General features: G+C 40.7%; 1 protein-coding gene across 1 annotated transcript in view; it reads left to right on the top strand.

Annotated features, from left to right (window-relative positions):
- The window catches only part of LOC136858171 (solute carrier family 22 member 2), a 509,914-nt gene that overhangs the window by 300,018 nt on the left and 181,949 nt on the right, over nucleotides 1-27,947 (top strand). Inside the window, exons 5-8 of the mRNA XM_067137526.2 lie at nucleotides 1,799-1,956; nucleotides 7,643-7,811; nucleotides 15,618-15,774; nucleotides 27,626-27,729. Of these exons, the coding sequence (XP_066993627.2) occupies nucleotides 1,799-1,956; nucleotides 7,643-7,811; nucleotides 15,618-15,774; nucleotides 27,626-27,729 (588 nt within the window). The remainder of the gene's footprint in view (nucleotides 1-1,798; nucleotides 1,957-7,642; nucleotides 7,812-15,617; nucleotides 15,775-27,625; nucleotides 27,730-27,947) is intronic.

Raw genomic sequence — 27,947 nt, 5'->3', positions numbered from 1 at the left:
AATATGTTTGTAATTATTCTGTATTGTAGTAAGTGAGATTTGTTGGTTTCATATTGTCATGCTGTGGCTTGTAACTTTGGCTAGATGAGCTGGCATAGTATTTTGCAATCGAGGCTATGTTTAACTGTGCAAGGAGATTTCCCGGTGACGCATTCGGCATAGTCATTCTCGGACCGCTTGGGTACGCTTAGACGACACATGACTGATGACATCAGTGCGTGGACACGTGATTGCGACCAAGTGTCAGTATTCGCCAGCTACTGTATGTTGAAGTGGAAGGGATGAACAGTGAGTGGGGAGATGAGTCGTCATCGCGAGGTGATATAAAGTCAAGGCGACGGTGGGGAGAGGTATTCTGTTCATAAGTACTCAGTTCATCATATCTATTCTGTTCTTACTCAGTTCAGATGATATCAATCAGTTGATAGTACTCAGTTCATAAGCAGTTGATATCGTGCAGAGCATATGTAACAGTCAGATGTAGAAAATGGAAGAAGTGGTCTTAGTGTGATGGTCAGAGCTAAGAGTTGTGTTTGAAGAAGTAATAATCGAGGAGGTCTACAAGTGGTGGTTGTATCCGAGCAGAGACGGGTACTATGCTGATAAAGAAACATCATCTTCTTGTGAGGATGGACTTCACAAGATGTTTCAATAATATTTTCCAATTATTTAAAATATATTGAGTGGACGTAATTACATTGGAGCTCCCTACACGCGTACATGGTATGTAGGCCAACTCCTTGTGACATAAGAAGATTACAGCAGACGGCTCCCGACTTCAGCTCACAGGTTTTCCCAAGAATTTCAAGTTCAACAGCGGTGTATGCAGACAACAGGTAATTAAAGCATCAGACATGTTATGCATTCATAACATGAAGAAGAGTGTAATCAGCGGCGATATCACATCTCACTTCAAGTTCATGCCAATAGCTTTTTTTGTTTAGATTAAATTTTCCTTTTCTTAATACCGCAAATCTCACGATATATTTCTTTTGTTAAATTAAAAGACGTCAATGATTGTTCATTGTGACGTAAATTTAGTCATAAACTCAGTTTTATTTTTAATTATAATAAGTGATTCCAGTTCCATGTACAATCCTCAATTGTGGAAATGCAACAGTAATTTAATATTGTCCTGATCCATATCCCTGTATATTGCCAGATATGTGAGTTTATCACCTCACGCCTTGAGATAATTGATATAAGAGGTATGCTCTACCGAATTTTGTTGTTTTTCTTAAAAAAGCAACTGGCGCTCAAACAAATGTTATTTATATTATGTGTGAAGGAGATGTAAGTATAAGAGTAGTGGTTGGAGTAGCCACAGGGTGGAGAACTGGACTGATGTAAAGTCAAGAAGTGAAAGCTGTATGTGTTCAGATTAATGTTTAATGTTGTTTGTTAATTTCTTTAACGTTGAACGTTGTGAAAATACTTGCAGAGATGCACCGTGGAATAGCCAGACGCCAAGTTGATGTTGAGAGGAGTGAGTCTCACGATCTAAGACGGGGCTCTCTGAGCTCAAGGCCAAAATGAACGATTCAGTCAAAGAATAGCACTATTATATAAATAACGTACTTAGTTTAAGAGAAAATAAGAAAATAGTCATACAGTTTACGATAGAGTTGTGAAATAAATGCCATTGCAATTTGTCATATCATTGTAAATTAAAATTTATAAACAAATATTTAGTTGTATTCGTTCTGTCATATTAACTCTACAGATTATAATAATGTAGAACATTATGAACAAACTGAAAATATGAAGATTAATCCCCCCCCCCTCTCTCTGTTTATAGATTTGGCCGGAAGTCGGCGCTAGTGGGTTGCCTGGTGCTCACCGCTGTGATCGGAGCTGCTCGAGCCTTCTCGCCGAACTACATCGTCTTCGTGGTGCTGGAGTTCGTCAACATGATGGTCGGTGGTAGTGTCTTGTTCGGAGCAGCTTTTGTCATTGGTAAAAGCATTATTACATATTAGACATGTGAATATTAACGTGAAGGGCCCGCACTCGACAGGGTCAATTGTGTGCTTGGCACATCTCTCGACACGACCCATTCTGACTGTAGGCTGCCCAGATCTGCTCTGAATTATTTATCAGCTTTATTCCTTCCTTCCTTCCTTCCTTCCTTCCTTCCTTCCTTCCTTCCTTCCTTCCTTCCTTCCTTCCTTCCTTCCTTCTGTTTTAAGTTTTAAACTAATCTAATTGCATTGAGTTTATTGTCTCTAAAGCTGATACGAAAGGAAAGAAATGTTAGCTAGCAGAAATACTATATACAGTATATGCGAATAATCCATACGCTCTCATTTTAGGAGGAGAAATTCCGAAAAAATATAGATTGCATTTGTGTTTTATTTACAAGACATTAATTCTATATGAAACATGAATTTATTTTCAACACACCACAATCTTTGTCCATGTTCCTTGAAGTCGAGTTTTTTTCTTTTTCGAAGGTCTCATGTACACAGCTTTCACCGATTTCGTACTTTCAAATCTCTCTTCTAAGAAACTGACACCATGCGCAACTCTGAAGTATGACTGGTTTAAGAGCCTATTACGAGGCCGGGTGCATCTGCATTTTTCTGTACCAACTTTCAAAAAGATATGCGTGGACTGTATGTGTATACGTATACTTTTCTCGCATCCGTTGCAAAACCTTTAGCTGCACGTGTCCACAGGTTAGTGTCAAACGAATAACTTCATTGGTGTATGCTGGTTATTCAGCTCGAAGGCTGGTTTGATTCTCCATAGCTCCGCCAACAGATGTCATAGATAGCCTAGGTGTCACTGAAGAAGCATACTAGGGAACACGAGAATTAGTTTCACGTTGCTTTCTTCACCGGGCCAGAAGTTGCTATTACGTATCAGTCTGCCAAGCCCACTGAAAGGCATACACCAAGAGATCCTATGAACAACATTTTCACACCATTCATAGCAGGGAATGACTGCAACTTCATTGGTATCATATATTTGTATAGGCCTAATTATCATATCTTACAGAGGAAGAAAGAGTCGTATGTGTATATGATTTTATTGAATGAAAAGTAACCTCCTATTGGTTCGAATTCCATATAAAATTGGACACCCCGTGGCTATGATCACGCTATCAACTATGAAATGGAAATGAAATGTCAAGGATTTTTCTCTCGACGTGAGGGCTGGTTCGAGGTCCACTCAGCCTATGTGATTAGAATTGAGGAGCTATCTAACGGTGAGATGGCGGCCCCGGTCTCAAAAGCCCAGAATAACGGGCGAGAGGATGCGTCGTGCTGACCACACGACCCCCTCGTAATTTGCAGGCCTTTGGGCTGAGCAGACGTTAAGTGCCGTGGGGTTTGGTTTGGTACTCCGTTTCAATATGTTCCCTGAGTCACGATCTACTCATAAAAATGCTGACCATAACCAATGTTGTTTAACCTCGGGTTTCTCAAGGACTCGAGTGATCGGCTCCTTTGCCGAAAGGTCAGCGTAGCAACCTTCGGTTAAGAAGGCTCAAGGTTCGATTCCCATCCGGGTGGAAGTTTGGTGTTCGTCTTAATATACACTTAGAACACACCACACTACCAACCATGGAAACACACAATAGTGAATGCATCCCTCCACACAGGGTTGGCGTCAGGTGTGTCTGGCGGTATATCTGGGCTAAATCCACATACAGAGCTGGCCAGCCCAGGAAGACAAAGAAAAACGGGAATCTCAAGGGATTCACCATTGATGACTTGTCTAAAACCAGTCCAAGAATATGTTTGAGAGTGTGGCGAAATATTTAAAAGCTGGTTTATATAATAATAATGTTATTTGCCTTACGTCCCACTAACTACTCTTACGGTTTTCGGAGATGCATAGGTGCCGGAATTTAGTCCCGCAGGCATTCTTTTACGTGCCAGTAAATCTACCGACACGAGGCTGACGTATTTGAGAACCTTCAAATTCCACCAGACTGAGCCAGGATCGAACCTGCCAAGTTGGGGTCAGAAGGCCAGCGCTTCAACCGCCTGAGCCCCTCAGCCCGGCGGTTTATATTTTGAAGGTAGGAAAATCCATAAAGCGCCATAGCGTTCATGTCAGCAAGTAAATATACCGAGCTTGATAGCTGCAGTCGCTCAAGTGCAGCCAGTATCCAGTATTCGGGAGATAGTAGGTTCGAACCCCACTGTCGGCAGCCCTGAAGATGGTTTTCCGTGGTTTCCCATTTTCACACCATGCAAATGCTGGAGCTGTACTTTAATTAAGGCCAACGGTCGCTTCCTTCCCACTCCTAGCCCGTTTCCTGTCCCATCGTCGCCATAAGACATATCTGTGTTGGTGCGACGCAAAGCAACTTGCAAAAAAGAACAGAAAAAAAGAAAAAAGAAGTAAATATACCCCAGTGTTCACATCAGAGATCCTTTCGGCAAAATTCTACACTCTGTGTTCCAATCGACATAAAAAGAGAACAGTTTGCTTCTGGGAGAGTATGAGTGACTCCTTCACATCATTCATCACAGGGACTGGCTGCATAAGAAATGGCATCAATAGTATACACAATGATGGTGCGACCAAGGTAAAAATGTCTATCAAGGCTACAGACGAAACGTCTGGAAGACAAGTTAGCAGTTCCAGTGAACCAGGGCTCTATATCCTGGAGGGGTTTTTACTTCTATTTATGTTTCGTAGGGTCGAATACCAAGGGGACAGATAGATGCTGGATATAGGTATACTGACACATTGCAAGTCAAAAGTAGGTTATTACAGGAGTATGTTAGCAAGGAGATTGTGATGATATCTGGTTTAGGTAATTACGCGCTATGGCAAAGGAGCCAAGCTGTGCATTCGGGAAACGCGTGGGCTCGAAACCCACTGGTGGCAGTCCTGAGAAAGCTTTCCTGTGGTTTCCCATTCCCACTTGCAGGTGAATGCCGGGAAAGTTCCTATTTATAGGCCTCAGACAATTACTTCCACCTTCTTACCTTACTTCATTCACCATCATTCATCCCATATTCATTAGCTCCTCAAATGAGATTGGCGGCAGGATGGGCATCCGGCCGTAAAACCCTGCCATACAATTTCATCACATCTCATCCCCGACACCACACCAGGAAATGGGACTAAAGGATAGACATATATGGATCATGGCGCAATTCAGCGAGGAGAAGTTGTTATGAGGCAGGCAGTGCCAAATGCTTACAGGGTAATATTTTGTAACTTTGAATAAAATGAATTTAATATAGTCTGAATATCGACCTTAAGAAACCAGAACAATGAACTTCAGAGAGTGTACGTCATCAATCTTTTGTATACATGTTTTATTGTCAAAGGTTAATACAGTAATAAAAATATGTTTAAAAAAGTTCGCAACCATATCAATTTAGTCTGGAAATTTTTTTTTTTTTTTTTTTTTTTTAATGTCAATTTTTTTTTTTTTTTTTTGAACCTCTTTTCAAGTTCCATAATAGAATGTTCACTTTTCAACGTAATTTGCCATTAGGCCGTAGTTTAAACAGTTTGCAAAATCTATTTTATTCCTAGAACTGGCATCGTATTACCAAGGCCATATGGCTTTATGGGTGCTGTAATTTGAGATGCCCGTGTCAGTGTAGTACATTTACTAAAAAGCTGGATCGGATTTCACGAAGACTAAGTTGACCTAATTCAGAAGGGAATTTCGTTAATATCTTATGCTCGACCAATTTAAAAGAATTACTTTCAAACTTTCTGCACCGGGCGAGTTGGCCGTGCGTGTAGAGGCGCGCGGCTGTGAGCTTGCATCCGGGAGATAGTAGGTTCGAATCCCACTATCGGCAGCCCTGAAGATGGTTTTCCGTGGTTTCCCATTTTCACACCAGGCAAATGCTGGGGCTGTACCTTAATTAAGGCCACGGCCGCTTCCTTCCAACTCCTAGGCCTTTCCTATCCCATCGTCGCCATAAGACCTATCTGTGTCGGTGCGACGTAAAGCCCATAGCAAAAAAAAAAAAAACTTTCTGCACTACAATGTGTAATTACTAACAGTGATTTTAACCAATGCTAGGCATGATAGAACGATACACTCATTAGCGTTACAGTTTGAGAGAATTAATTTCCACTGACTGTACGAATATGCAAATTCTTTCGGTGTACAAATATGATCGATTTATGTAGTTTTCTCGAAACGGTAATTCATATTACATTACAAACTTATGTGAGGAATTTTTGTCACTTCTTAAACAATTGAACCAGGATTATTTTTTATACGAGATTTACGACTGAATTAATTTACTTTTACACGAAGAAAAAAACTTTTCCAAGACTGTAATGACGCCACCGGGTAAGAGGTAGAATTATGAATATCTTCGATTAAAAATAGGTGCAGAGAAAGTACGAGTCCTCAGCACGAAGGCTGGCTAGATCATCAACAGCTCCACCATCAACTGTCATAGGTGCCCTCGGCGTCATTGGAGAGCCTTATAGGGAAATGAGGAGTGACGAAGTATCTCTGGCCTTCTGAGCCCAACTTCGCAAGTTCGATCCTGGCTTAGTCCGGTGGTAGGTCAAATACGTCGGCCTCGTGTTGGTAGATTTACTGGCACGTAAAAGAATTCCTTCGGAAATAAATTCCGGCACCTCGGCCTTTCCGTAAACCGTAAAAGTAGTTAGTGGGACGTAAACCATTATTATTATTATTATTATTATTATTATTATTATTATTATTATTATTATTATTATTATTATTATTATTATTATTATTGAAATGAAATGGCGTATGGCTGTTAGTGCCGAGAGTGTCCGAGGACATGTTCGGCTCGCCAGGTGCAGGTCTTTTGATTTGACGCCAGTAGGCGGCCTGCGCGTCGTGATGAGGATGAAATGATGATGACCACACATACACCCAGCCCTCGTGCCAGCGAAATTAACCAATGATGGTTAAATTCCCGACCCTGCCGGGAATCGAACCCGAGACCCCTGTGACCAAAGGCCAGCACGCTAACCATTTAGCTATGGAGCCGGACGTTATTATTATTATTATTATTATTATTATTATTATTATTATTATTATTATTATTATTATATGCCAATTAACATTTCTAAGACTAAAGTTATCTCCATTGGGAATAAGAAAAACCTGAGAGGACTGAACGAGGGTGAAAGTCGATCGTGTCAAGTACGAGTACTTAAGGTTTGCATTTTCGCAGGATGGCAGTAGGGGACCCTATAGTAAATGAAGTACTGTAGAATCAATATGTATCACTGTGATCTTCCAGTTGCGATCTACGGTAGTCTGGGAGACATTACTTTAACATCGCTTTCTTTTCAGGCCGACTTCGCTATACGGGAATGAAAACTATAAATGAGTTGACCTCCACTCCACTAATCACGAAGAGAAAATTGTCTATGATCTCCGTGACCATGAGCATTTCCTCTAAATTCCCTTTTTTCACTTATCCAGTAACCATTAAAAAAAACCTGTTATTCCACCAACCGACCTGGTGTATTAACACTCTCTCCCCCTCCATTTCTCTTAATTCACAATCGACGACACGTCCATTTGCTTTGCCGGTTTCCATTGAATAGATACTTTCTCTAGACTTCTGATCCTTATTACAGATGAAATACGATCATAAATTGATGCAGCTTACCGACGTACAAATATAATCTTCTGATGAAGGTATGCCTTGTGTTTCAGCCATGGAGCTGGTGGGTCCCGAGAAACGAGTCCTAGGTGGAGTGATTATCAACGGTCTGGACGCGGTGGGTGAGGTCCTCATGGGGCTCATAGCCTGGTGGGTCCAGGACTGGAAGGTACTCCTGTGGGCGTGCTATGGCCCAGGCATCATCTTCCTCTCTTACTACTGGTAATACTATTGCTGCTTCTGGGCGCTACAGCTCGGGGAATTGTAGCCTAATATTCACGAATCTTCATTATCTTCACATGCTTCCTCCGTCTTCTTGTTCCTATCTTCCTTAAATGCTCCTCCACATGTGGTGGTGATCATTGTTTTAAGAGGAAGTACAACTAGGCAATCATCCTCTACATAACACTGATCAGAGAGTAAAAACAGAAGGGACCTGACACTTAGAAAAATGAAGGTATCGGCCAAAGGAAGACAATGGCCACGAATGGCATGAAAATGAAAGACTCTCCAAGCCTCTAATGCTCTAATACCGTCGGGGTTGGAAAAAAAACAAGAGTTGGCCAAGGGAGGTCGGATAGGATAGAATGATGAAAGTGAGGAACTTCTCCTCCACATCAACCAGCCACCTTTTCCGAGGTCTTCCTTTTCATCTTCTGCCACCTGGATTTCCTTTGTAGATTTTCTTGTCAGACTTTTCATCTGACATTCTTTCTACGTGTCCCAACCACCTTTATCTGTTGCTTTTTATTTCAGATATGATATCTGGATGCCCGTAGAGTTCGTCCACTTCTCTAGTTTTCATTGTTCTCCACTCCTCTGCTTCATTTACTGGACCAAAATCTTTCTCGGTATTTTTCTGTCCTGTCTGTTCAACAGTTCTCCTTCTGCTCTGGTAATTATCTATATCACTACTGGTAAAGCATTCACATAAATGAACAATTTTCACTATAAAGTCCATGTAGCCTGCTACTTTACGAAGTTACAGTATGTGGAGGAAAACTACTTGTCAAACGGAAGAAAACAATGGGTTATTTGTTAGACCAAGGTGACTATGGTTAGACTCAGATTTTAATGACGTTATCATGAGTTTTGAAACTAAATGAGGCCGCAGAGTAGTAGCAGATAAAGGATTATGGAGGCGCTTAGTTAATTCACAGAGTCATAACAGACTGAACACTGAAAGGCATAACATTATATTATAAACTAGCTGATGTACCCGTGCTTCGCTACGGATATATCAGAAAGACTGTCTTTGTGGTTTTCCCAACTCAAGTCAACACAGGTCATTACAATGACGTCATTAGGGATGTAGCGAATAAAAGCAATGTTATCATATAAAATATTCGATCAAATGAAAAACCGCACGTTTTCTCACTTTTGACGAACAGTACTACGGTGCCGATCTACCAATCCAAAGTTCCAGAGCTGGAATGACGAGGCCGCAAACAGCCGCGAACACTCTTCTGCCGTTATTCCATTAAATGTATACACTGCTCATGCCAATCAGTGCCTCAGAGTAGGGATTGGATAGCTGGAATGCGATGATGGTCCAGTGTGTTACGTACCAGTAGGATCAGAAAACTTATGAACCGGAGGAATAGCATGCTAAAGGTGAGCGAGATCTAACTTCCCAGCTACTTCCCGTCAATATTTAGGCAGGCTGTTATAGTTGGTACGTAGAAGTAATCCCATCTATCGGAGATGAGTGGCAACAGAAGACAAAGCACATCACAACAAACAATGGTCAATGTAATGTTATTGTTGATCAATTTTATGAGCTTTCTACATTGTAGACTTTCAAATTTAGTTTTCTTCGGACTCTGTGATATTAGAGCATCTTATACAATTATCAAACAATCACTACTGATCTCCATTTGTGCCAGTCGCCTAGGTGGCAGATTCCCTACCTGTTGTTTTCCTAGCCTTTTCTTAAATGCATTCAAAGAAATTGGAAATTTATCGGACATCTTCCGTGGTAAGTTATTCCAATCCCTAACTCCCCTTCCTAAAAACGAATGTTTGCCCCAATTTGTCCTCTTGAATTCCAACTTCATCTTCATATTGTGATCTTTCCTACTTCTAAAGACACCACTCAAACGTATTCGTCTACTGATGTCCTCCCACGCCATCTCTCCACTGACAGCTCGGAACATACCACTAAATCGAGCAGCTAGTTTCCTTTCTTCCAAGTCTTCCCAGCCCAAACTTTGCAACATTTTTGTAACGCTACTCTTCTGTTGGAAATCACCCAGAACAAATTGAGCTGCTTTCCTTCGGATTTATTCCAGTTCTTGAATCAAGTAATCCTGGTGAAGGTCCTATACACTGGAACCATACTCAACTGTAGTTGGGGTCTTACCAGAGACTTATATGCCCTCTCCTTTACATCCTTACTACAACCCCTAAATAGCCCCATAGCCATGTGCAGAGATCTATACCCTTTATTTACAATCAAAGGAACTTTCACCCCATCAACTCAGTAATTAACACTGGGAGGAATTTTCCTATTTGTGAAACTCACAACCTAACTTTTAATCCCGTTTATAATCATCCGAGTGTACACGAGTACTGCGTCTGGATGTTATGAAAGGTGCTACTGTTGTGCTGCAATAGCACTGTACGGCTCAGAGAGGAAAGCAATGACAAACTACCTCACTCCTCAGTAGTATTGCCAGGTGTCCCGTATTTGAAGCCAGTAAATCTCCACCTTTGTATTATAACGCTTAACTTCTTTTTTTCATTTTCTTTTATGGCATGTGGTCTTCGGAGAGGCCTGGTGCAGGTCTTTTGAGCTGACGCCTGATAGGCGACCTTCTTGTCTATGAGAATGGGGCCCTACCTATAAATAATTTTAATGCTGAAGACGGCATATTCACCCAGCCTCCGAACCATCGTAATTAACCAATGTAGGTTAAAAATCCCCGACACGGCCAAAGGCGAGCACGCTAGCCATTTACATGGTATGTTTGTACGGCCGGATGCCCGTTCAGAAGCCAACCTCAGTTTGAAGAGTAAAGGAAATGAAATGAATTATAGTGATTGAGATGGAAGGAACCGGTTGTTGAGGTTGTTCTTGTATTGGGAAATACGAGTAGATTATCAGCCCGGAAATAAAATAGGCCTACTACTACCATGAGTTCACAGACGTGGGACGTCTTCAAGTTGATCTTGCTCATAGTTATTTCAAAGTTAAAATTTGTGCAGAATCATAGACTCGACAATTAGTTTGACTTGTTGCTTATGTGCTTTCAGTACTACTAATTGTAGCTTGATAAATAACACTGATAATCTTCCGATCAGAAATTAAAATATTTTAGGAGTTAGTGATCACGCATGTCTTGCAAGTATTAATTAGTCTTTAACGGTTCTAAGACCTAATGTCTGTTACGGGTCTTCCTTAGTGTCTTCTTAATGTCTCGCGGCCAATGTGGTAATTCTGCCGCCCATCATGTTATTGATAAGCATCAGAAACTTTTGTTCAAGATAACTAAAATAACGTATTAAACAAAGTGTAGACGAAGCTCTTATTCGCCGATTTCCTAACTGGTCGTATGAACACTGAAATAGGTGTCGTCAGAAAGTGGAACGAAACCAGTCGCAGAGTCTCAATGCATGGGCCAACGTGTCGATCAATCTGGAGATCAAACCAATAGACCGAAAGTAAGTCGTCGCCAATACGTGCAACAAAATCATAGTCTTCTAAACTAATCACAAAAATCATAGTACTATGTCTTCTAGACTATTCACAAACACTATTACCTATGATCCCCCTGTGGGTGGGGGACGCGGATGAAGAATACACCCTCGGTATCCCCTGCCTGTCGTAAGAGGCGACGAAAAGGAGCCCTAGGGGCTCTCAACTTGGGAGCGTGGGTTGTGACCACGGGGTCCTTAGCTGAGTCCTGGAATTGTTTCCACTTACTTGCGTCAGGCTCCTCACTTTCATCTATCCTGTCCGACCTCCCTTGGTCAACTCTTGTTCTTTTCCACCCCGATGCTATTAGAGCATTCGAGGCCTAGGTAGTCTTTCATTTTCACGCCCTTCGTGGCTCTTGCCTTTCTTCGTCCGTTAGTTCATTTTTCGAAGTGATGGATGCCTTCTTCCTTTTTTTCTATCTCACTCTACCCCCTGTGGGTGGGGGGCGCAGATAGAATACTCCCACGGTACCCCCTGGCTGTCGTAAGAGGCGATTAAAAGGGGCGACCAAGGGATGATTGAATTAAAACCATGAAACTATTGTGAATAGTACCATGATGCGGGGAATACCATGGGTCGCCTTTACTTGTGAGTAGTACCACTATGTTAGGTACACAATAGGGATGTGATTTGTACCACTATATGCGGAACACAACGGGCTTACGTTGCCTGTGATTAGTACCATTATGTGAGACACACCACGGGTCAGGGCGTTGCCTGTGATTAGTACCACTATTTGAGCGACACCATGGGTCTGCGTTGTCTGTAATTTATACCTACTATGTGAGGAACACCACGGGAATACTAGCGCCCGTGACTACACACCTATGTGGGATACACCATGGGTTTGCGTTGACTATGAGTGGCGCCATTATGTGAGAAACACCATAGGTTTACGTTAACTGTGCGACGTACAATACTTGTGAGGGTACCATAATGTGTCGAACGCTGTGAATCTACACTACTTTTGATAGTACAACCAGAAAAACGAAGCCAAACCCCACGGCACTTAACGCCCTTGAAAGGGCCTTGGCCTGCCCAGTGACCGCTGCTCAGCCCGAAGGCCTGCAGATTACGAGGGGCCGTGTGGTCAGCACGACGCATCCTCTCGGCCGTTATTCTGGGCTTTTGAGACCGGGGCCGCCATCTCACCGTCAGATAGCTCCTCAATTCTAATCACGTAGGCTGAGTGAGCCTCGAAACAGCTCTCAGGTCGAGAGAAAAATCCCTGACCTGGCCGGGAATTGAACGCGGGGCCTCCGGGCGAGAGGCAGGCACGCTACCCCTACACCACGGGGCCGGCTAATGAAACGGAGTACGCTACTCCGATTTACGGGTGTCTGATCAGTGGTCATTAACTAGATCGCCAAAGGCGAAGTTCATTGTGGGGAGCAAGGTGTAGTCTTACATGATAGTTGATATCGTCCAGCTCCAAGGCTAAATGGTTAGCGTGCTGGCCTTTGGTTACAGGGGTCCCGGGTTCGATTCCCGGCAGGGTCGGAATTTTTCTCCGGCACGGGGGCCGAGTGTGTGTGTCGTCTTCATCATTTCATCCTCATCACGACGCGCAGGCCACGTACGGGAGTCAAACTGAAGGACCTGCATCTTCCGACACTAAGAGCCATACCCCATTTGATTTCCATTTTATAGTTGACAGCGAGGCCGGCTTTATAGTAGCACAGCATGAGAAATACCATGGATCTACTTTGCTAGCAATAAGTACCATTATGATGGGCCGTTGACCTGGATTTTGGACCGCTTTAGACAAGAAGCATCATCGATTCAGGATTGTGCTTTGTAGCAGTCCCTTGGTCATTAACACTATTGTTTTTAAGATAGTTGTTGGTCGCACCCATTGATTGTTTTAAGTTCATCGTCATTGTTCATCGCCCTCTTTTTGAATTCTAGTCAGTGGATCGATTTTGGAATTACTTTTAACTTTCAGTATTGTGAGTTTGATCCGCTGATTATCCTAAATTCATATTCATCCATCCATTCTTTATCACCACGTTTTTATTCTGGTCATTGGATGAATTTTGGGCTTTTACATTGTCATTACATTTCGTACCATTAGAGGCCGACGACCTAGATATTAGGCTCCTTTAAACAGCATCATCATCATAATCATCATCATCATCATCATCATCTATTATTGTACTGCCTAACTTTAATTCCCAGTTTAAATCTTTTGCAGTCTGTGAAGAGAAATCAAAAAAATGTATAATTAATATGAGAAAGAGATAGTTGAACTTGAAAATTAACTTCATAGTCCTGTTATTGAAAAAAAGAGTGGTAGAAACTACGGGGAGCAGCAAAACAATGAAGTATTATCAAAGGAATGTGGGAAGAAAATCCAAGAAAGTGAAAAGAGAAAATATGCATGTAACTAGCAGTAAGGCTTTACAGGAGAATGTATCCTAGACCAAATCACCAAGAATTATTAGAAATAACTAGTTATTAAAAAGACGTAAAGAGGATTTATGGGATTTATTTAATTAGCCCTAAGTATGGAAGTAAATTATATTTTAATTAATATTAACTAATTAAGTAATTAAGTAATTAACTGATTAAGTAATCCCTGAAGATTGGAAAAATGCTATCATTCATCCTCTACACAAAAAAGGTGATAGAGCAGATCCTAACAACTACCGCGCCATTTCCATCACATCTGTAACTTATAAGACACTCTCTAAAGCACTACAGAGGAGACTTGTGGAACAAGTGGATCATCAACTAGGCGAGTATCAAGCGGGATTTAGGAAGGGAAGATCGTGCGTTGATCAAATCTGGAATCTGAAACGTGTACTAGAGAATCATCTCTCAAGGGATCTGGTAGTCGTTTTTGTAGACTTTAAAAAGGCGTATGATTCAGTCGACAGGGAAGTGCTATTCAATATATTAGTGGAATTTGGAATTGACGCCAAAACAACAGCAATTATTAAGCAGACTTTAACTGGGACACATTCGAAAGTTAAGTTCATGGGAGAGAACTCCAAGCAGTTCGAAATTAAAACAGGAGTCAGGCAGGGTGATGGATTGTCTCCAATTCTTTTCAACTGTGTGTTGGAGAAGATTATCCGGGAGTGGGAAAAAGAACTGGACAGAAAAGGATTACTTAACCAAGTATACATTGGAGGGTCAAAAAGTGGTGTCATGATTAATTGCCTTGCCTTTGCTGATGACGTTTCGCTGCTATCTAGGAATACTGACACAGCAATAGAACAGCTGAACGTACTAAAACTACAAGCAGAAAAAGCAGGACTACAGATTTCTTTCGAAAAAACTAAATATATAACAAACATCAAAACAGCCCCTCGGTACCTGAAGACAGAACACGGTAAAATAGAAAGAGTTGATAGCTTTAAGTATTTGGGTGAAATAGTGCAATTGAAAACAAATGAAAGAGAAGCAAACAACACCAGACGGGAGAAAATGGCTGCGGCTTTTCGTAGGACATATCCTATATACGAGAAGAAAACCATCTCCAGACGAGCTAAACTAAGGCACTACAACACAGTGATTAAAACGGAATGTCTGTATGCTAGTGAATGCCTCCAAATGACAGGGAAAGCGGGACTGAGAGAAGCTGAGAAATTCGAAAGAAAGATCCTTCGCAAAATAATGGGTCCAAAGATTGTGGATGGACAGTATAGGCTGCGAGGAAGGGAAGAACTTTACCGAGACAATGAAAGGCTAACTGAGTCCATGAGAAAACGGAGACTTAAATTCTATGGGCATTTATTTAGAATGGATGAGAAGAGACTAACGAAAAGGATTTTCACAATACTAGACAGCAGACCTAAAGTGTCGGACAAATGGTTTAGGGAGGTAAGAAACGATCTCAGACAGGTGGGACTAAATTCGGAAGACATCTCAAACCGAACAAAGTTTAGGTCAGTGATCGACAGATTTCAGCGATTCCATGACGAACCAAAACTTAACCGTGGGTGGACGGACGAAAGAAGACAGGCTGCCAGAGAGAGGATGCTGAAGTTCTGGGCTGTGAGGAAGGCTTCCAGAAACATGTAATTGTTATCTAACGTGGTCTCTAATGGCCGTAAACGAATATATATATAACTAACTAACTGTATATAGGTCTACTATTAATTACCACAATAAATGAATACTCTCTCCTCAGTTGCTGGTCATCTGTGATTTAGAGAGAATTCTTTTCAATCATTAATTATTCCCAGTTGCGATCTATCTGATTTATTCCGTATCGAATATTATCTGAAAATAATACATTTTAAGATCATGAGAACTAAATGTTGTACATTCTCACCGTAAGTGTGAAACTAGTACTAGTTAGAATGGGGAATTCATTGCAGGTTTCTCCCCGAGTCCGTGAGGTGGCTTATGGCAAAAGGGCGAATGAAGGAGGCAGAAGAAATCATCCTGAGAGCTGCTAAAGTGAACAAGGTTCAACTGTCGGACCGAGTACTAAGCCGCTTTCGAGATCAATCATCAGCGCTAACAGAGAGTGAGGTGAGTCCTGAATATATAAGATACATGGTATCTATACTAAGGTATCCACAAAGACCCACTCGGGATGCTGTCAGTTGGTACAGTTATATTTTTACATCTATTTACATGTATTTACAAATTACACACACATAACCTTACTCACAGTATCACAAACAAAACACTTCACTCCGAGAACATAAACAAAACCGTCATTTTAAAACAACTGAATAACACAGCACATAGAGGTTACAACCTTGAACCACAGTTGAAACAGATGACTATCGACTGCTTACATCGGCATGTCAGCCTAACCCCAACACGTGTTCACCAATGAAACTCCTACTAAACAATAACTCTCTGACAATAACTCAGCAGTAACTAACTTCATCGTCAAGATCGTTTATTTATATAGGTGCCTGGCCAGGCTTCTAGAAAGTTACATTGCAAAAAATATCTTCGTGAAAATTCTAGAGTGCGTAATACACAGTTCACAATAGATGGAATATTCTCAATCGTTCTCGTCACCAATTACCATTCTGGAAGTTACAGTGTGTTTCACAATTATGGATTACAAGTTATATATACAGGTAAGAATAAATTATAATATGATTTTACAGGTATTACATTAACTGAACTCATATGAATATCTATTTTGAATACCACATTTTTCGTGACATAACCTCACAAACAGCGCGATCATATCGCATGTACACATGATGTAATAATAATAATAATAATAATAATAATAATAATAATAATAATAATAATAATAATAATAATAATAATTTATTTATTATCGTTCCGGCCATCTATGGACCACGTTTTACAGTCTTTACGGTATTTTTCACCAGACCTGACCACATTCTGCCAGTACTTCTTCATCCTTGCACTGACTTCTTTCTTCTGTTCTTCTGTGTAGGTTCTCTTCTTCTTCGTCTTCTTCTTTACAAGTTCTTCCCCAGTCTCTTGGAAACCCTTGAACTCCTTCACTTTTTGTCTAAATTTGTTTCTGTCCAGTACGTCCTCTTTTTCTACTCCTATCCTGGCCAGGTCGGTCCTTACTTCCCGAAACCATTTTGGTTCCGTCTTCCTTAGGCTGAAGAAGCTGAAAATCCTTTTTGTCAGTCGGTTGGTGTCCATTCTCTGTAGATGTCCATAAAATTGAAGCCTTCGCTTTTTCATCAATACGACGACTTCCTTTGTCTTCTGGTATAGTTCTTTGTTGTGTCTAAGTCTCCTCTCCCCCACCTTTCATTTTCGGGCCCAAGATCTTCCGGAGCATTTTCCTCTCTTTCTTTCTGATGTTCTCTAGATCTCCCTTTCCAATCATGTCCAATGTTTCTGCTGCGTATAAGCATTCAGGTCTGATGACTGTGTCCAGATGTCTTAATTTGGCACCATATGACAAAGCTTTCTTGTTGTAGGTGTCTCTAGTGAGCTGATACGCTGTTTCCATTTTTCTCGCTCGTTCTATCAGAGCTAGTTTCTCTGATCCATTTTCTTGAACTATTTCTCCAAGATACTTGAAGCTCTTTACTCTTTTGACTTTCCCCTCTTTCAACTTTAACATTTGGGGAACCTCTGATGTTGGTCATAAATTCAGTCTTCCTGTATGGTATTTGCAGTCCAGTCATTTCTGCTATGCTATGGAGTTGTTCCACTCTTTTCTTTGCTATTTCTATGTCACTGGCAAATACTGCGATATCATCAGCATATGCCAGGCAGTCCATCCGTATAGCACCTGCCCCTCTTCCAATACGGAATGCTTCTTTGTCTGGGATTCCTTCTTTCCACTTCCTTATCACCTTTTCCAAGACACAGTTAAAGAGAATTGGTGAGAGTCCATCCCCTTGTCTCACACCAGTCTTGACTTCAAAGGACTCCGATATTTCACCCATGAACTTGACCTTTGACTTGGTGTTGGTAAGTGTCTGTTTGATGATATTCCTTGTTTTACTGTCCACACCAAATTCTTCCAGTATTCCGAATAACGTCTCTCTATCTACCGAATCGTAGGCCTTCTTAAAATCCACGAAGACTACAGCTTCGTCCCAGCATCTTGTACTGTATGATGTTCTTGAGATTAAAAATCTGCTCAGCGCATGATCTACCTCTCCGGAATCCAGCTGGGTACTCGCCCAGTTCTTCATCGAGTCTTCCTTCAACCCTGGTTTGAAGGAATTTAGACAGCATTTTATATGGGACCGAAAGCAGCGAAATTCCTCTATAATTATTGACATCCTTCTTGTTCCCTTTTTTGTGTAATGGATGTATTAAAGCAGTTAGCCAGTCTTCTGGAATTCTTTCCGTTTCCCAAATAATTTTAAATAAATGGGTCAATGATGAGATTAATTCTGCATTTCCCATTTTGAGCAGTTCTGCCACAATACCGTCTTTACCTGCTGCCTTGTTATTTTTTAGCTCCTGGATGATTTTGGATACCTCACGTTCGTCAGGTGGCATTGAATCTGGCATTGTTACCTGCGGTCGTTTAATTGCAAGTCTTTCTTGTGGACCGTCGCAATTCAGTAATCTTTTGAAATATCTGGCGAGAATTTCACAGTTTTCCTTATTGTTCATTCCTAGTTTACCCTCTTCATCTTCAAAACATAGACCAGGTGATTGATATCCTTTTAACCGTGACTTAAAGGTCTGATAGAAATTTCTGGTGTTATTTTTCTGGAAATCTTCTGAGGTCTTCTTCAGCTGATCTGTTTCATATTGTCTTTTCGCTTGCCTGAAAGTTTGTGCTGTCAATTTTCTTTGATCTCTGAAGGCAATCAAGTCACAGTTCCTTCTGGTGGAACTCCATTTCTTCCGTACCTCCATTCTGCGCAAGAGTGCATCTTCACATGTTTCATTCCACCATTCACGTTTCTTTAGTTTCGCCAAGAGAATGGTTTTACTTGCAGCATGTTTAATATTGTCTCGAATGTCATCCCAGTGTACTGAATTAATGTTTTCCAGCTCTTTTTGGTATTGATGCTTTATTTCCTCACTAAGTTTTAATCTTCCCACATCGTATCTTGGTACTCTTTTCCCCTTTCGTCTTTTCTTGACTGGGAGAAGTCTCATCTTTATTTTGGTTAAATAATGATCAGAATCAACTTGGGCACCTCGTAATACTTTCACGTTCATGATTTCTTTTTGCGCTTGTTTAGAGATCGCCACATGGTCAATTTGGAATTCACCCAGAATCGGATTGGGAGATCTCCACGTTTTTTGTTTTCTTGGCAAGTGTCTGAATTTAGTTGACATGAGTTGTAGATTAAAGGCTCGGCACAACTCAATAAGCCTCTCTCCATTCCTGTTTGTCTGCCTGTGTGCCGGATATTCCCCTACTATTTTTCTGAACTTTTTCTCTCTTCCTATCTGAGCATTGAAGTCCCCCATTAATACCTTCACATTTCTTTCGGAAATCCGGGAGATCTGATCTTCCAATTCCTCCCAAAAACTATCAACTTTGTCTGCTTTTTTGCGATTGTCTTCATTGGTCGGGGCGTGGGCATTGATTAATGTGTACGTTTTGTTTCCACATCCTAAATGCAGAAATGATAGGCGTTCAGAGAAACTCTCGAAACCTACAACGGAGTCTATTAAACACTTGTCTACAATGAATGCTGTTCCGAATAGTGGGAGAGATTTAGTGTAGTCCACTATGATGGCTGGTTTCCCTTTAAATATCCTAAACTTTCCAGTATCGAGTAGGTCCTCGTCTCTGTGTCTTGTTTCTTGAACAGCCAAAACTCTTATTTCCCTTTCTTCTATTGTCTTTGTTAGTTCTTTCAATTTTCCGACCTTAAGTAGTGAGTTTACATTCAGAGTTCCTAGCCAGAACTTGCGTTTCATCTTGAGTCTGTGGTTCCCAGGGGACTCCGACTTCCCCTCGCGTTGTGGTACAGGCTCTCCAGAACCCTTTGGCCTGCTTGCGCCACTTATCGTGGCGGTGGATTTCCCTTTTGGGCTGCCACCTGGAGTAGTTTCATCAATACACTGGTAGTCCATAACGCGTTAACTGTCTCATCATTAGACGTGGCGAAGCAAGAATTGCTTCGCAGATATAGAACTGAGATTGTAAGTACCAGAGCTTCCATTAACAGCCGCCCCTAACATGGGATAACAGACGCTGACCAGCAAGCCACCCGATGTGGGAACAGACACCATAGCTGGATTTGTGGTTCATTGCCCCTTCCGCCTCACTTGCCATACCGAAGAACTACTTCTCTGCCAAGTCCACCGTTGAGGTCTTCACCATAACTCCGGCAAGGGCCCTCCATACTTATTACCCCTGGAGAGAGGGTGTCCCAGTATTATAAAGCCCCCAGGAACTGGGCTGCCTGTTGGTCCGATGGTTCCTTTCCGTGGTTTTAGAACCAGCCCACATTTCTGTGAGCCCCTTATCCGCCACCTTGTTGATGTTAGCTGGTGGGCGTGAGCCCGGGACGGATGAATCATTCATTTTGATTCACCTTCACCGTAAGGGTTGTTAGTCCAAACGGGTAGCTGATGTTCTGCTATGATGTTTATTATTACATTATCACAGACCACCAAGATGGCTCCCAGCAGTAGGCTAAGATCTGTTGCCTTAGAGACGCCTCAATGGAAGAGTGGAATGATATATCTAGTTGGTAGTATCTATGGAGACCAAGAAAATTTAGTGAGTGGGTGGTTGTTAGAGCAAGGTTAGCAGCCAATATACACTCTTGGTAAGTTATCTATGGAGCAATTGTAGTTAAATCCAACATGGAGGCGTTTATGGAAATAAAATGAAATAAAATTATGCCCTCAAATCAATTAAAACAAGCTCTAGATTCCCAAGATAACACGTTCACACAACCACCACACCAATCAAATGCTCAAATACTCCCTGATACCCACCGACACTACACAGAACGCGAGAAAAAATGTCAAGATCGCGGAGCTCCACTTCATGACTCCAGCTTAGCAGCAATAATAATAATAATAATAATAATAATAATAATAATAATAATAATAATAATAATAATAATAATAATAATAATAATAATAATAATAATAATAATAATAATTCGAGCTAGATACTTGTATTAGTTACCCATGGGTGAGAGAATATTGTTTTCAAGTTATACCTGTTATCGCACTTGCGTCAATACCTGCCAACCGTTTGTCCCATTTATTGATATGGGGTCGAGGATGAGGTGAGATGAATTTATATGGTATGTTTATACGGCCGGATGCCCTTCCAGAAGCCATCCTCCGTTTGAGGAGCTAATGGAGATGACATGAATGACACTGGGTAAGGGGACGGTAGGAATCGGTTGTGACCTATGAATAGGAACTGTTCCGGAATATACGTGGAAGCGAAAACGGGAAACCACAGAAAGCCATTCTCAGAACAGCAGACGGTGGGGTTGAAACCCAAATGTCTATCGAGTTCAGAACTTGGCTCCGTAGTCGGAGTGCGTTAACACGCACGCCTACTCCGCCCAGTAGACATAAGGGACATGGCAATGTTAATCATTAAAAGATTTGCGTAGTGTTACGGAGGATGTTTACAGATAGACGGAAGGAAACAAATAAGACATTCACATGTCTAGAGGAACGAGTTGTTATAATCTCTGTCACCGTAATTACATTCGCAGGTAGGTGACTGTTGAATATCCAGTACTCTCTCCTATATAAAATAAAATGACGTCCGTCTATCTGTCTACCTTCCGAAACATCACATCTATACCACTGGACATAACGTCATAAGATTCTCAGAAGAAGCCGTCACATAACTATGATGCGATTTTAAAATATTAATTTAAAATATATTATTATTTGTGAATATTTACAAAAGTCGCGTATTAATCTAAAATTAAATGGTGTATTCCTTTTTCACTGGATCACACCAAAACTATAGGATCAATTGAGCTTAAATTTAATGTGGATATATTTCAGATAATTAGTTCAAATGCTTATGTTTCAGTAATTAACTATTTCAAAATGGTGCCCATTATTATGTAGGTATTTACTGAATTTTCACATGTATTTTTTCACTAAGAAACAAAATAATGAGAAAATAATCTTGTCACAAAAGTAAGTGAAGTATAACCCTGCATAAAATGGTTTAGAATCGGTCCGACTTCGACCGGCCAGTGAACTTCAGTGAGGGTTGTACTCGGCCAAACATTTCTAGCGTACCGGTCTTGGCCCTCCATACACCGTCATTCAGTAACTAACAGAATACAGCCAATTTCGGTGGTTCAGTATCGGGTGACTACATGGATAAATGCCTACAGGAATTGTGGTTTTTCTCTCAATTATAAATCACTATAGCTATTTTATTATAACAGACCAATTCCCAAAATTTTGAACACTTTTTACAGCTTTATATGTTTTCGTCCTTCTGGTGCAAACTTTGCATTTTGTCCTTACGTGTTTTTGATTCTTAAGGGACGATGTCGACTGTATCCACAGGATTTTGTGATTCGTATTTCGTTATTATATGGTTAATGCTATAACCAGCGGAGCTATTCTTGACGTAAATGATTTTAATAATGCAAGCTTTTTATATTTTCATTACGTTGACAAAATTATACTTATTAATGACTAGTATTTAATAAATAAAACAAAAAATTTTCTCACTCCCTGCCGAGAATTGAACCCGGTACCCTGTGACTAAAAGCCGTCACGATAGCCATGGGGCCGGTTGACTACGAAAATAGCACGATGTAAAGTTTATGGAGGCGTAACCTGTAAACCAAAGAAACATTTAAACTTACGACATTACGTAACAATGTAATTTATACTCAGCTGTGTCCAGAAATCCACTCTCATTAAGTTCCGCGAAGAGCATGGTTATCTGGATACATGGCGATGGGGTCGCTCATTTAGATGTATTATCCACTCAAGGCAATTGGAGTGTCCTAGCTGACCCACTGAAAAATTCCTTTTTACTATCACTCTGTCGAAATTCGTCTTCATAACTAGCTGAGAATATTTTCTCCCAGTGTCTGCCTTATACTCAGTTCCATTAATATAGTTAGATTTATGTTAGACTCAGAGGACCGAAGACTCTCAATAAGGAATAAAGACGACCATACCGCGTCGTAGCTCTAAAAAAGCAGCCATAACACGCCTGAGCGCTTTTTAGTATTGTAAGTAATTCCATAATGGGAATTTCATGTCGTAGTTGTTAAAGAAAGTGACCACAAGGCGCTCTGGCAAGGCCAGTGCCTCGTCAGAATACCACAGTGTGTCGCGGTCATTTTTATTTTATTGTCATGTCGCGATATTAGACAAACTTGAACTTGTCGAATAGTTCTTAGTTGTCCTTGTCGGTTAGCGACTGATCGGTTGGAAGTTGGTTCTAGTCGTCTATCTGTAATTCTAAGGTGATCTTTAATCAGGAGGTGAATGAGATGAATGACGTGAACTCAAGTAATGATAAAGAATAACCTTTCATTTTTTAAACAACTCCGATGATCAGCGATACGTAGAAACTCACTGAAGCAGGTTCAGGCAAAAGTGATGACGATTATTCGTTATTAATGAAAGATGGAGAAGCTGTTTAATATACAGCTGATGATGGAACCTGGGTAATTGAGTACCTGGTACCCGTTACGGCTGTTACTTGAAGCGAAAATACACGGGTTCCATTACACAGGGTATCAGTGCTTGGCGTGTATTCTCATTCCTTTGCGCTTCTCTACCATTCTCTCGCTAAACGCAGCTCTGCTTGCACATAGGACGTTAATTTGCTGGTTTTTTAACGTAAGAAACCGACCATAGTCAGTGGATATTTTAAAAATTTTAATTATCATGACTTTTCGTTGCATCTCTTACCATTAGGGGCCCATGACCTAGCTGTTAGGCCCCTTTAACCAACAAGCATCATCATCATCATCATCATCATCATCATCATCATCAGAAACCGATCATTTCTTAAAACCTAAACCGAGGGCCGCCTATTTTCTTATTTCTTTGTTATTTAAAACTACATGAACATTTTTGTAAAAGTAATGTGGTTTGTTTACAGTCGGTTAAAAAATTATTCAATTTTTCAAAAAAAACCGCGGATTGGAATATACTCGTATGTTTTGGTCAATTATGAATCAAGTCAATTATTTATCAAATTACGCATTATTTTAATTTTAATAAGCCGGTCCCACGGTGTAGGGGTAGCGTGCCTGCTTGTTACCTGGAGGCCCCGGGTTCGATTCCCGGCTAGATCAGGGATCTTTACCTGGATCTGAAGGCTGGTTTGAGGTCCACTCAGCCTACGTGATAACAATTGAGGGGCCATGTGGCGGTGAGATGGGGCCTCGGTCTAGGAAGCCAAGAATAACGGCCGAGATGATTCGTTGTGCTGATCACACGACACCTCATAATCTGCAGGCCTTGGGGCTGAGTAGCGGTCGCTTGGTAGGCCATGGCCCTTCAGGGTTGTTACACCATGGGAGAGGGCAGTTTTTTTAAAATAAAAGATATAACGTATAGCCGTTAAATTTTAGTGTACACCTAAATGATATTTTTGAATATAACTTATCCCGAAAGCTAAACAATAGTGGGATTTCTTCTTCTTCTTCTTCTTTTACCGCGTATCCCACAACTGTTGGGTTGTAGGTGCGAATTCTGTAGCACATATGGATATGTACCGTTTTACGACCAGATGCCCTTCCTGACACCAACATTATATGGAAGGATGTAATCACTATTGCGTGTTTCTGTGGTGGTTGGTAGTGTAGTTTTTGTCTGAATATGAAGATAAAAATGTTGGAACAAACACAAACCCCAGTCCCCGAGTCAGAGGAATTAATCAAACACGATTTAAATACCCGACCGGGCCGGGAATCGAACCAGGAATCCTCTGAACCGAAGGCCTCAACGCTGAACATTCAGCCAATGAGTCGAAATCATAGCCCGACTAAAATACAGTTATTCCAGTCCATTTAGAGGGAAGGGGCATATTTTCCATAAGAAAATCCCTCCTTTCAAATTGGTGGATTATATGGGAGAAAATATGAGTAAACTCTAATGAATAATGTTACTGGTTTAACGTCCCACCAACTACTTTTATGGCTTGCGGAGACACTGTAAGCAAACTCATTTTACATCTGTATTCACATGCCAGTTACATCTCAACTATCGCATAAGATACAATTCAAAACACTAATTTTACTTTATTACTTTTCGAGCCAGTATGAACACTTCCGAATAACGGGTCTTTGTTCACCCTTCTAATTGTCATAAGATGTAGGCTGAAAAATTGTAACGAATGAATACCCGAATACCAGTCTGACGATCTGGAGAGAGCACATATCAACACAGGACACACAAAGGAGAGGTAACACTATTTTCTTTGTGGTTTGCAAGAACATTAAGAAATCTAATTGTTAAAATGACATACATGTACAAAAATCTTTTATTATTATTATTATTATTATTATTATTATTATTATTATTATTATTATTATTATGCTAGTTGTTTTACGTCGCACCGACACAGATAGGTCTTACGGCGACCATAGGACAGGAAAGGGCTAGGAGTGGCAAGGAAGCGGCCGTGGCCTTAATTAAGGTACAGCCCCAGCATTTGCCTGGTGTGAAAAATGGGAAACCACGGAAAACCATTTTCAGGGCTGCCGACAGTGGGGTTCGAACCTACTATCTCTCGAATATTGGATACTGGCCGCACTTAAGCGACTGCAGCTGTCGACCTCGGTATTATTATTATTATTATTATTATTATTATTATTATTATTATTATTATTATTATTATTATTATTATTATTATTATTAATTTTTAAAATGTGACTACTAAACATTAAGTGATAATGAACATTATTATTATTTTATACATATCTTTGTAAATGTATTTTTTTTTCCCTTTTTTTTCGGTCTTGAAAGCTGAAGCGAATATGAAGTACTGTAACGTTCCTCTAACAGAGAAAATGACAGCGCTATTTGGGTCACACAGCTATCAGCTTGCTTTCGGGAGGTAGTGGGTTCGAACCCCGCTTTCGGCAGACCTGAAGATAGTTTTCCGTGGTTTCTCATTTTCATACCAGGGAAATGCCTGGGCTGTGCCTTAATTAAGGTCGCGGTCGCTTGCTTCCCACTCCTGGCCCTTTCCTATCCTATCATTTGCCATAAGACCTAGGCTATCTGTGTCGGTGTGATGTAAAGCAAATTGAAAATAAAAGAAGTTTCTCTACAACTAATAGAACCGTGCCAAGCCAAAACGGGGATTGTATGTACGGCCAATCACTTCACAGTATGTACACGAACTCCAGGTGCCAAGTAGATTGATGTGCTGTGAGTACTAGGTGAGAATATGCAATATAAGCTATGCGGACTACTTGACTAAGTTCACAAACCGTTCTATCTAGTGTATCTGTCGTAAGAGGGTGCTTATCAGCTAATAGATATTCCGCATTATTGTGTGTTCGGGGATCCATTTCATACTGCAGAGTGACAACGGCCGCAAAATTGCGAATAAATTCGTAGCTGAAATGTGACCAGGAATATTTGCAACGTCCTGGATTAGTTGAAAAATCCAGCCAAGATGTTCGAGACATGCTGATATCATAGCTGCCTGACTACAACATGGAAAGCTGGTGCGAAGAATTCTGGATTATCCAGAGTAAGAAAAACCAAATGCTGCATATTGCCATGAATCTGCGCAGTGGAAGGAACTTGCAGAATTTTCCTTAAATGAAGAAGTGCATTTTTCGATAGATGCTGAAGAACTATAACAGCTTTCCAGTGCAGGAATGAAGAATGATCGAGGAAAGGAAGAGACCAAGAAGGTGAAGAATGAAGTCAAGTCAACGAAGTAACAAAACATAATTGACAACGAAGACGACAGAACATTTTTGTCATTTCTGAAAAGGAGTTATTAGGCGCTCACAAATATATGACCCAGTTTCTTTATACTCTTCGTGGACGCCACGATGCAGTCTGCGAAGGTATGGGATAGAAAGCCATATGTGCATACTCTCTGTAAGAAATAATTAAATCACTATTGAACGAGAAGAACCAAAACATGGACAAGAACAATAGGCTCAAAAAATGATACGAAATTTCTAGCAGTTAATATTGGGACAAACATGGTCATATGGTTGGCTGATATTGATCGAGGACGTCTAACTCCCAAGAATATTCTGGTGGTCGTCGTGGATGTAAATCCTTCTGAGCGTTATCAGTTCGGTTCCAGGGAAGGCATACTTGGGCGATTCTATGCTCGTTTTAAGTTCATAACAACATTGCATTTCTCGTTTGAAATGGTGTGTCCTCGTATTCAGTATTTCTTCGGCTACCGTCAGTGATAACATGTAAAAGTAAGAAAGGGTTTTTAAGCTGCAATACATTAAAAGGTACTACATCGATAAAAACTGGAAATATAGTTTGAAGAATATTGAGTGTCAGCTTGTGTCATTCAAGTAGCATTGCTTTTATACCTTCGCATTGATTAGGCCACTGTTACATGTGTTTATGGTGAATAAATTAGTAAGTTGTATTTAATAAGCCTTATCGCGTGTGACCTCCGAGAGGCTTGGTAGAAGTATTTCGAGCTGTCGCCTGATTATGTATCTTTAGTTCTATTTACAAAAATCGGCTAAAATAATTTTTGTAACCTCGCATTGTGGTTTTCTGATGATGCCATAACACGTTGTGCCCTCTTTCTTTAACAACCACGACATGAAATTCGTGTTTTGGAGTTTTTCAGCATACCACAACGCGTTACTGCTATTTCAAAGCAGCCAGAACCCGAAATATTGTGTTGTGGCTGCTTCTCAAGAGCCGCTCTGGTCAGTTTCTTTGCTTACTGAGCGTTTTCGGCACTTGAGTCTAACATTTACATTCCCAAATTTAGTAAACCTCGCCATGATCATATTCTCCACAGATGAAAGCAGAGGGCGAAGAGAAGGGGAAGAATAAAAGTGTCATCAGGCAGGTCATGGACTCCAGGATTCTGCTCCTTCGTCTACTCAACTGCTGCTTCTGTTGGTAAGGTATCGATACTTCACTTCGATATTTTAAATAGAGTAGGACCATTCAAAATATATAGTTTCTGACTATGAATGCTTTACTCAGTTAAATCAAGCGTGTATCATTTCCTACAAACTAGGAACTGAAGTGAGGGAAAGGAAACGTCACAACTGAACGACAATTATTATTTTCAAAAAGTAGTGAAAACGTTATCCTCAACAATGTAGTCTCGGTTA

Source organism: Anabrus simplex, chromosome 1 (genome assembly GCF_040414725.1).
Source record: "Anabrus simplex isolate iqAnaSimp1 chromosome 1, ASM4041472v1, whole genome shotgun sequence".
NCBI lineage: Eukaryota > Metazoa > Arthropoda > Insecta > Orthoptera > Tettigoniidae > Anabrus > Anabrus simplex.
This window is presented reverse-complemented; position numbering and strand designations above follow the sequence as displayed.